This window comes from Callorhinus ursinus, unplaced genomic scaffold, assembly GCF_003265705.2.
Source record: "Callorhinus ursinus isolate GAN/ISIS: 27379988/994484 unplaced genomic scaffold, GSC_fseal_2.0 scaffold18, whole genome shotgun sequence".
Classification (NCBI taxonomy): Eukaryota; Metazoa; Chordata; class Mammalia; order Carnivora; family Otariidae; genus Callorhinus; species Callorhinus ursinus.
In genome coordinates, this window is record NW_027397080.1 from 21,869,232 (window position 1) to 21,880,115 (window position 10,884).

The window sequence follows — 10,884 nt, forward strand, 5'->3', positions numbered from 1 at the left end:
AGGTACCGAATTTACCGCTATCTGGTTGTTCAATTCTTCCACGGTCATCGAAAAAAGGCAGTTTGCTCTTGTGCTGTGGCTAAATTGAGAAGCGGGAGACGCCAGCCCCTCTAAAGGCAGACGCATCTCCAAAGCGGAGACCCGCTTAAGACCGGGGACCGAACTAGAGAGTAGCGAAAGGGAAGGGAGCGAAGAGTGCTCCTCCAAGGAAAACGAAACCGCACTCAAGCTAACGGGCACCACCGGGCAGTACCCAGGGGAAGCGTGGGCGGACGCACGGCCCCCTCCCGGGCGTCCTCCCGCCCCCGAGCGCCCTCTCACGTTGTCGCGCACCCGGCCGGGGAGACAAGTCGCGCGCGTTCCCTCGGCTCCCGCGGGCTGGGGGCGCGATCGCGGTCGCGCGCGGGGGCGGGGCCGGCACGGGAGTGCGCGCGCGCGCGCGCGCGCGCGGGGCCGCGGGCAGGGGGGCGGGGCGGCAGAGCTGGGCGGCTGGGCCTGGAGGACAGCGGCGGCGGAGACGACGAGCGGCAGCGGGAACGGCGCCGAGAGGCCGTGCGGAACGCGGGCGCCAGGAAGGGGGGAGCACAGAGGTAACGCAGGACGGAACGGGCGGGCGGGGAGTGGGCGCGGGCTCGCTGGACCCCGAAGGCGAGTGGCCGAGGCCGCTCGCCCGGGGCGCCGACGCCGCTCCCAGAGTGGAGGGGGCGGGGCGCTCGGGTCCCCGGAGGTGGTGCCTTTTGTCTGCCTCTCCCGGCCGCTCCGCCCTCCCTCCCCTCACCCCTCTCCCCTGCGACCTAGCCCCCTGCCCCTCTTGTTGACGCCTCCTCCGGGGCCCTCTGGCGCGCGCGCTCCCGCCCTTGTTTTGTTTGGACTGAGGTGGGAGGAGGGGGTAGCTCTTCCCTGGTCCAGGGCCCTGCGTCCCAGCGCGCCTGCGCCAGCGTCCTCCAGCTGCGCTCCGATTGGCTGAGGCCTTGCGCATGCTCCCGAGGCCCGAGGCGGACCCCGCCGCCGCCCCCGCCCTCCCCTCCCCCCGCCACACCACTCCCTCAGCGGTTTTTGGAGCGGGTTCGAAAGATGCCGGCGGCGGTGACTGGCTGCGGCGGGCCCGCCCCCCGGCTTCTCCGCCCCCGCCGCCGCCATTACGGAGCTCCCAGTGGTGAGTGCGCCGAGCGGTAGTGCTCGCGGTCTGCCCTTTCTTGTGTCGCGCGGGCGACCGCTCCCGGGGTCGTGGCGTCGGCCTCGGCCGCGTGCATTCCCGAGCGCGAGCCCCGCGTCCCGAGCTGCCGGCCGCACGGAGCCCGTGCCGCAGCTCTTCGGTGTCCGCCGCCGCTGAGCCCTCCTGTCATCTGCCGCGCTGCCTTCCTCTTGGCCCCGCGCTCCCCCGCCTCTGCTCGCTCCCCGTACCGGCCGCTCCCTGCCTCTTTGTCTCGGCTGCGCTGTTCCCCGTGTGCCTCTCAGCGGTCTGGGCGGGCGTTTCCGAGCTGCTGCTGCTCCTGCTGCTCCTGCGATGCGGGCCTGAGCTTTCGTTTAACCGTCTGGCATGCCCAGAGCTTGTTACTCACCGCACCTTAGAAGGTGTGGTTTTAATTAAAAAAGTCTAACTCGTGAATATGAGCGTTTGTCAAGAGGTGGAGGCAGGAGTGCTGAAGTGAGAGCCTCAGATCTGAGTTTTGATACCGAATTAGCCACTGTCTGTGTCCGAGGACGGGTCACTTAACCTTTTGGGGGGAGTATTCTCTCCTGCACGGAGGACTGGACAAGGATTGCCCCTTCAGCTTACAAATTCTGAATTCTCTCTGTTGTTTATTATGCTTCCTGACTTTTCATTACACCGCAAAGTGAGAATACAGTTGGAAATACGTCTAGGAATTCGCCTGGGACTTGTTAGGCAGCTCTCGTGTCTTAGAGTGAAATTAGACGTGACTGGTTTTATTTTGGAAGATACTTTGATTTTGTTTTATCTGGCATGGGCATAAAGCTACTCTGAGCTCATTTAAGTTTTTATTGCTCTTCTGAAAAGTTCAGCTTACTATGTTTCAAAGTAGAAGTAAAATTTTAAAGATTTGTTTTGTTTTGTTTTTGGTTTGGCTGCGTTTTTAAACTGACTTGGACGACTGAGGGCAGAAAGTTGGAGGAAGTATCCTGAACTGTTATAGATAGATGAAAATCATAACAGTTTAGGCAGTTAGATTGTGATTGTGTTTTTCAGGGGGGTCCATGTAGTGTCCATACATATCATCTATGCCCAAGGTAATTCGGTACATACTGATTTATTGAAGTGTAAAAGTGGGTGGGGGAAAGTTGCCAGCAAATTACCGGCATGCTTTTTGTGACATTACTATTAAATCTGAATATAGCGAAAGACTTGAGGTTGTGAACATTTTGATATATTCTGTGCATGTAGCTGATGATTTTGTGATTTATAACTGCACACATTTTATGGTAAAATATGAAATAATAGTACTTTCCCTAAAATGCGTATCTTCAAGGATATCAATAAACTACTACTACTGCTAACATTGTTAACCTCCTACTAATTTTTCTATTGCTTTCTCATAATGTAGAGAAAAATAAAAACTCTGAAATTCTAGACTTTATCACCTTTTTTTATTGCTTGCATTAAATTAAAAACAATTTAAAATTTCCTTTTACAAAGGCAACTCTTTGTGTAGTTAATCTAACATTAAAAAAACAAACCAACCAACCCAGATTGGAGACCACAGGAGGACCACATAAACCGCAGGTAAACTCAGATTGGTTTTGGCACATAAAAGAACCTAGCTGGGAAACTTTTTCCATCTATTCATCATCCTTTCATTTAACAAATATTTGTTGAGCACCTGTTCTATGCCTTGGGTGTTCTTAGGCACCAAGTATGCATCAGTGAACCAGCTAGATAATATCTTTGCTGGGGAATAAGCATGGTAGCCTAAAAGTCTGATTCAAAAGTGCAGCCGCAAAAAGTTAATAGGTACATGGTGATGATAAGGCAGTGTGAGTTAACCATCCATACAGTTTTGCTAGTTCTGTAATGAACATTGAACATAGTAAGTAACTCATTAGCCAACCTGTTAAAAAGAAAGTATTATAGATTGAAGCTTTTTTATTAAGATTTTATTTATATATTTTAGAGAGAGAGACACAGCAAGAGAGGGAACACAAGCAGGGGGAGTGGAAGAGGGAGAAGCAGGCTTCCCGCGGAGCAGGGAGTCCGATGCAGGGCTCGAACCCAGGACCCTGGGATCATGACTGGAGCCAAAGGCAGACACTTAATGACTGAGCCACCCAGGCGCCCCCAGACTGAAGCTTTAAGTTCCATGACCCTTAACCAAGGAAATTCAGAGCTGAGGCAGACATTTTTATTTAAAATTTTTTTTTCTTAAAGATTTTATTTATTTATTAGAGAGAGAATGAGAGCACGAGAGGGAAGAGGGTCAGAGGGAGAAGCAGACTCCTTGCTGAGCAGGGAGCCCGATGTGGGACTTGATCCCGGGACTCCAGGATCATGACCTGAGCCGAAGGCAGTCGCTTAACCAACTGAGCCACCCAGGCGCCCTGGACATTTTTATTTTAAAGTAAACTATGCCCAGTGTGGGGCTCAGATCCATGACCCCGAGATCAAGAGTTGCACTCTACGAACTAAGCCAGCCTGGTGCCTCTGAGGCAAACATTTCTTAATGTTTATCCCAAATAACTTTGGGTTCCTTTTTTTAAGTGTTCTTCACATACACTAAATATAGTAATAAGTAATTAGATGGCATTGTTCATTTAACGTTTTCCCCCAAATTTGTCCAACACATTATGTGTTGGACACTGTTCTACGTGCTGTGAGTACAGTGTGACTTAAAGGTCCTGGCCCTTTTAGTGCTCTCAGTGCATTTGAGAGATACATAATAAACAAGTAAACACATATTTTGAATTTCAGTTGGTATTAAATGCTAAAGAAACCCGAAGAGAGGCCTTTCTGAGGGGCGTGACATTGAGCAGAAGCCTGATTGAAGTGTCTAGGAAAAGAGTGTTTTCGGTTCAGAGAACAGCAAGTACAAACACCCTGAGGCAGGGATGAGCAGAGCACAGTGCCAGGGCCAAAAGGTCTTTGTGTTTGGAGTCAAGAGAGTAGAGTGATGGGTAAAGTAGTAGGAGGTGAGATTAGTAAAATAGGGGGATGGTAATTGGGAGCTTTTAAGCAGGAGAGTGTCAGGATTTATATTTTTGGTGAATGCAGCCAGGAAGATTGGCAAACCAACTTTTTTTTTTTTTTTTTTAATTCCAACTGGGCATGCTTCTTCCCCGGCCTAATTTAAACTGTCATTCTTGTCCTTGGGTTAATGATGTCTAATGTCTTTATGGACCATGTACTTGTTGCCCTGATTTTAGTTTCATCACATTGGCATTAGTAGTAGCTTCCTTTGCGTGCTCCCTCCCCTTTTAACTCATTTGTTTTAGTTTTGAGTAATTAATATAGTAGACTGGAAAGGTTTTGATACTTTTTTTTCAGTATTGTGTTTACAGGGAAAATATTTTTTCAAGATATCCTATGAACACAGACTACTGAAGGTTTTTGTTGACTTCACAGTAGCATTTTCAATATAGCTAGTGTTACTGCGGGTTAAGAAAGATGAATTCATTAGCCATATCACTTTACCAAGAATAACCTGATTGTGGTGGTTTACTCCTCTGTAGGGTTCACATGTGAAAAGAGCAGAAGATTTGCTTAGTTTTTTTTTTTTAATTGTTCAAGAAAATATATTACTGTGTAAGTGTTGGTTGCATGAATGAACAGGTTTTTGTATTGAAATTATTCCAAGATAGACTTTTAGGTTTCACAAGCCTAAATAGTGTTCTTAAGCCCATCGTGGTCTTTTCACAGATCAAAAAACAATTATTTTTACTTCTGTATTTTGTAATTCTTTGAAGTGAATTGCTATATGAACATTTTAAGTAGTTTTTGTAACATAATTTTTAAAATATTCATGAATATTACTAGTTTACTCTTGATAATAAGTTTTAGTGCATCTTGAATTCTATCAGCTGCCTTTGCTTGCAGCTGATTGACAATTCACAAGTCTGGCATTGCTCTTGGGGTTCCCATAAAAAGATTTTCCCTGTAAATGTGAAAGCATTCTCTATGTTTGGGTTTTTTGGATTTATCTAGTTGTTGTAGCTTGGAACTATTTTACCTGACAAATTGAAAGCTCCTGAATTCCTAGACAGGGTCAGAGCTTAAAGTAGAGGTTGAATGACTAGTCTGCTATTCCCCAACTCTTTTTTAATGTTCATTGGCACAAAGATCTAAACACTCAAATGATCATTTTCTTATATTTTGGAGAGATTTTATTATAAAATGTCATTGAGTCCCAGATGAGATTTTTTTTTTTTTGAGGGCAGAGACTCTTAATGATCAGGTAAATTTGAGTGACTACATGGGTTTTATCTTTGAATATTTAATTATGTTCTTTCTTCTGTGCTAGTTTTGCCCACTTTAAAAATAACAAATAAGGTCTTGGAAGCATACTTCTGTTCTCCTAGGTGACGGTCTAAATTTGCTTCTCTAGGTCTGGAGGCTCTTAGAGTATCACGTTCTTCAGCAGGATTTTTGCCCTTGGATTACTTATCTAATGGAGATGAAGTCAAGGTTGCCGATAATTTTCCTGATCCGTTTGAGAACAATAACAACAAAAACCTTCTCTCTTCAGTAATTGAGTAAACATTTGACTAAACTGTTCCTTAGTCTCCTTTTTCTGTCCTTTCTAAGTTCCTGATGGTAGCTGGAGGGGAATGGGGTTAGGTTCCTTAGGAGCTTTCTTGTCCTTGTTGCCTTTGTTCACGTGGCAGGTGCAACAGCTGCTGTGGCTTGTGCGTTTGTCTTAGTGGCTGCTTTACGTAGTCTGTATTTTGATAGTTGATTTTATCTTTCTGAATGATAACTGATCAAGTCATCTGTCACTTAACTATAAGTTTTATAGTTAATTTTTTCCCCTTTGGATGTGTATTAAATTTAGACATTTAGTTTAGTTTTGTTTCTGTTAATCTTCACACCAGGTCTTTTCTGTGCTTTAGGTTGACTCTTCACCACACTGAAACCATTAGGAAAAATCCTTGTGGTTAACAGCAGAGGCTTCAGAGTGTAACCTGTACTCGGGCCTAGAAATTATTTTAAATGGCGACTGATACGTCTCAAGGTGAACTCGTCCATCCTAAGGCACTCCCACTTATAGTAGGAGCTCAGCTGATCCACGCGGACAAGTTAGGTGAGGTAGGGGCTGACACATTCTTGAAGCTCACTCTTGGATCAGTCCCTGACTTCAGGCCCTGCTGGGTCCTTCTTGGTACATGTTCCTTTCTTTACTTTGGGGAGTTCTGGGTTGTGAATCTGAAAAAATCAAACATACAAAATTCTTTTCATCTTCCCTTTCCCCTCAAATTCCTGAGAAAACTTCCAACCTTCTAAATTTATTCCAAATCAAGTGTAATTACCTGTTTCCATTTGAAATTCTAGCTAAAATAAAATATTTTGGAAAGTATTTCTAAAAATCGTATTTATTACTTCAACAAAACTTGTTAAAAGTAATTTGCATCAGATCCTGGAGTCGACTTGAAGAATTCTCCTACATCTTCTAACACCCAGTTAGGCCCCTTGAGAAAGAGAAAAAAGAGAATTTTTCTTATGCATGTGTGATTATGGCTGTCTTTTTTCTTAGAAGGTAGAAGATAGCACCATGCCGATTCGTCGAACTGTGAATTCTACGCGGGAAGCTCCTCCCAAAAGCAAGCTTGCTGAAGGGGAGGAAGAAAAGCCAGGTAAAGTAAAGCAGTAGACAACTTAAAATGGCAAAAGTTTCTATTCCAGTTTGGAGTATCCCATTAATTCCTTTGAACTTAATTGTTCTTTTTTCATGGCTGTCTTGGGGGGACATTGAAAGAGAGAAGTGGTACCTATGGATATGTCATTTCCAGATCAAAGTGAGCAAAGTAAGAATTTCATCTTGTCTCTAAAGATTTTTAGAAGGTGAAAATTTCATGTTCTTGGAATTAAAAAGAAAATAGTTGGCGAGAACAGGAACTGTCAAAGAGTAACTTCTGGGCATACTGTGTCGTGGGGATGAAGACAGTGGAGGAATTGGGGGTCTTGAGCCTTCAAGACAGACAGTGCAGGGTCACCCAGAAATCATCATGAGGCCTTCAGGGAACAAATGGGCAATCAAAGTATTGGTTTGCATTTGGTGTTGGTGGAGAGAAGATCGGCCATACAGAGTTGGGAACGTAATGAATCAAGAGAAATGTAGACCCATCAACCTGAATAATAGTGCTCCTTTATGGCATCTCCTTTTCCTTGTTTTTCTTTTTCTTCTTGTGACCTTTTTCTTTCTTTCCTTATCCTTTTTCCCTTTCTTCCTTGCTTTTCATCTTCAGTTTGCCAGGGATGAGCACATGGTGCTGTCCCTGTTGTGGCTATTAGAACTAAGTATTTGCTGACCAGCATAGATTGGGAATAAAAAATATGTGCACCCTGTTGCCTTTATCCCTTGGTGCAGCAGGAATATACTCTTTTTCCAGCTGAACCTGGGTTTTGTTTCAAAATACTCAGATGAATAGCACAAACAACTTAGGTACACTAGCCTGAGGTACTTAGGAGACATGGGAATCAGCATATGAAAAAATGAGAGGTGCTGGTGAGGTGACGTTGGTTATTTTGTCCAGCACTGAGATAAGCCACTTTATGGCCCATATTAGCCGCCATTTGCTTTACAGTCAGCTAAAGCCACTAAATCACTAATCACATCAGTTTTCAGAATACATGCGGAGAGTTCAGGTATTGGAAAAGTCAGCCAGGAATTTAGAAAGGGTCAGTAAGTCACTTCACAAGTTTTGTGTGTAATCTCCCATTATAGTATTTTGTATATAAAAATAATTTGACTTCACTCATACTTGAGATTTTATAAATCCTGCATTTCACAGGACAGACATGAGAGTTTAATGAGTTGGAAACAGTGTCTTATACATACTGCATACTCAATGTCTGTTGAATTACTGCACCTTTATTAATCCATCAACTATTAAGCAGTTATTTTTTTTTAAAGATTTTATTTATTTATTTGACAGAGACCCAGCAAGAGAGGGAACACAAGCAGGGGGAGTGGGAGAGGGAGAAGCAGGCTTCCTGCCAATCAGGGAGCCCGATGGGGGCTCGATCCCAGGACCCTGGGATGACCTGAGCCAAAGGCAGACGCTTAACGACTGAGCCACCCAGATGCCCCTAAGCAGTTATTCTTGAGAAAATAATATGAAATTGAATTTATAGCTCTACTCTTTTTTTTTTTTTTTTAAAGATTTTATTTATTTATTTGACAGAGAGAGACACAGCGAGAGAGAGAACACAAGCAGGGAGAGTGGCAGAGGGAGAAGCAGGCTTCCCGCAGAGAAGGGAGCCCGATGTGGGGCTCGATCCCAGGACCCTGGGATCATGACCTGAGCCGAAGGCAGACACTTAAGGACCGAGCCACCCAGGCGCCCCTATAGCTCTACTCTTAGAGTAAAACCCAGTAAACGGTTTTTTTTTTTTCATCCTTTTTAGAATAAGGCAATGTAGAAGTAAACATAATGACTGTTAGTAAGTTCTTACCCACACAGGAGTTAAATCAAATTGGTGGGGCGAGGGGCAGTAAAAAACACATATGTGATTAAAAAAATACATCTTACAGTAATTATCTGAGTCGCCAGATACCATTGTTATAATGAAGTTCTAGCTTTAATACTTTGTGAAATAGTTTGAGAAGCAGCAGGAGAGGCCAAGGGAGATGGGAATCATCCACATAGTGCAAGTGTACCTATAAAGCATTTTATACAATACCCATGATAAATCTGTGAAGTAAGATTACTGAAACTTGGAGATATCCAAGAACTTGCCCTAAGATAGCAAGCTAGAAAGTTATAAGGACTGAACTTGAATCCAGGTGTGTCTGACTCTCTAAAGCCTCAATTTTGGCTAAACCTATATCTGAGGATTTTCAACTTATATGCAAGTCTGGTTGAAGAGCATAATCTAGGATGAGATCAACAAATGATAGTTGGCTGTCCTGAAATTCATGGTTTAGAATTTTAATTTGTTGAAAATTAGAAATTCCTTTAGAACCATATATATGTGTTTTGGTTATAAGAAGGAAGTGGCATTTTTTTGTTCTCTTAGAAGTTTTCATCATGATAGTAATTTGTTCACATTTATTTTTTTTTAAAGATTTTGTTTATTTGACAGAGACAGCGGGAGAGGGAACATAAGCAGGGGGAGTGGGAGAGGGAGAAGCAGGTTTCCCGCCGAGCAGGGAGCCCGATGTGGGGCTCGATCCCAGGACCCTGGGATCCTGACCCAAGCCGAAGGCAGACGCTTAATAACTGAGCCACCCAGGCACCCTGTTCACATAATTTAAATGACCAAACTCTTCAAGCCTATACTTTTATTTTTTTGCCGAAGTTTTGCCACTGGAGAGTCTTTCTTTAAAGTCCCTACTTAACCAAATCTGGGGTACTGTGTTTTGTAGTAACCGCTCAAAGAGACATGCTGAGAAAAGACACAGATTAGCAACTGCAGACCTCACTATTCCCCCTCTCAGATTCCTGCTCTTGCCCCAGTCCTTTAATGTGGAAAATAGGTGTTCATTTTCTGTTATTCATTCCTTTCCTAAGATTTGTCTGTTAAATTATGAAATAGCTAGTTTCTTTTTTTTCTTTAAGATTTTATTTATTTGACAGACACAGCGAGAGAGGGGGCACAGCAGGGGGAGTGGGAGAGGGAGAAGCAGGCTCCCCACTGAGCAGGGAGCCCGATGCGGGGCTCGATCCCAGGATCATGACCTGAGCCGAAGGCGTATGCTTAACGACTAAACCACCCAGGAGCCCCTGAAATAGCTAATTTCTTAATTATGAATTTTATCATTAATATTGCAGAGAGTGGGCAAGAGATTTGATTTGAGGTAAAATGAGTTTCTCTTTCTGTGTAATTGTCTGGTCCATCTCCTTTTATCACCTAATGGTCTGGATAAGCAACCCATTGAATAGGCAATTTGAGTGGACTAAAAAAGGAAAGAAAATGGCAACTGATAGTCATTTGTTCATTTTAAAATACATCTGTCAGTTGGAGCATTTGGCTTTTCTGTTTAATAAATTAGACTTTTAACTTTTTATTGACTCAGTCTCTAATATATCTACTTAATGCAATTCTGCCCACCTGATTTTTTAGAACCAGACATAAGTTCAGAGGAATCTGTCTCTACTGTAGAAGAACAAGAGAATGAAACTCCACCTGCTACATCTAGTGAGACAGAGCAGCCAAAGGGAGAAGCTGAGAATGAAGAGAAGGAAGAGAACAAGTCCTCAGAGGAAACCAAAAAGGAGTAAGGAGTTATGCCTTCTTGCTATTTATAATTGAAGACTATGTAAAAGGACTGTAGATCAGATTGTTTTAAGGCTTTTTAACATTGGTTTATGCTAGATACTTGCTGTGTACTTGGATTTACTTTTTAGAATTATTGTTTGAAATAGGTTTGTTATGTAGTTGTATGGCCTATTAGAGTTTGTAGTAGTTATTATAATAGTGGTTTGAATAACTCAAAATTCATCGCGCTTGTCTTTGGAATTTTTTTTGTGCTAGAATTCATTGTGGGAGTGTCTGATATTTTAATCATTGACATAATTTCAATAAGAAATGAAACATGGGGCACCTGGGTGGCTCAGTCAGCTAAGCGTCTGCCTTTGGCTCAGGTCATGATCCTGGGGTCCTGGGATCAAGTCCCACATGGGGCTCCCTGCTCAGCAGGGAGTCTGCTTCTCCCTCTCCCTCTGCCTCTCTCTCTCTCTCTCTCTCTCTCTCTCTCTCTCTCTCTCTGTCTC

At 43.8% G+C, this 10,884-nt stretch overlaps 1 protein-coding gene across 14 annotated transcripts in view; it reads left to right on the plus strand.

Annotated features, from left to right (window-relative positions):
• The first annotated feature begins 453 nt into the window (after nucleotides 1-453).
• The window catches only part of HP1BP3 (heterochromatin protein 1 binding protein 3), a 39,617-nt gene continuing 29,186 nt past the window's right edge, over nucleotides 454-10,884 (plus strand). The window contains exons 1-6 of one of the 14 annotated variants that reach the window (XM_073903239.1): nucleotides 465-590; nucleotides 5,556-5,703; nucleotides 6,061-6,256; nucleotides 6,702-6,801; nucleotides 6,958-6,972; nucleotides 10,235-10,388. In XM_073903239.1, coding sequence (XP_073759340.1) covers nucleotides 6,161-6,256; nucleotides 6,702-6,801; nucleotides 6,958-6,972; nucleotides 10,235-10,388 — 365 coding nt within the window. In that variant the 5' untranslated portion in view covers nucleotides 465-590; nucleotides 5,556-5,703; nucleotides 6,061-6,160. Of the gene's footprint in view, nucleotides 591-1,045; nucleotides 1,157-5,555; nucleotides 5,704-6,060; nucleotides 6,257-6,701; nucleotides 6,802-6,957; nucleotides 6,973-10,234; nucleotides 10,389-10,884 lie in introns of those variants that run through there. The other 13 variants (XM_025855997.2, XM_025855994.2, XM_025855998.2 and 10 more) reach the window with 13 other exon arrangements.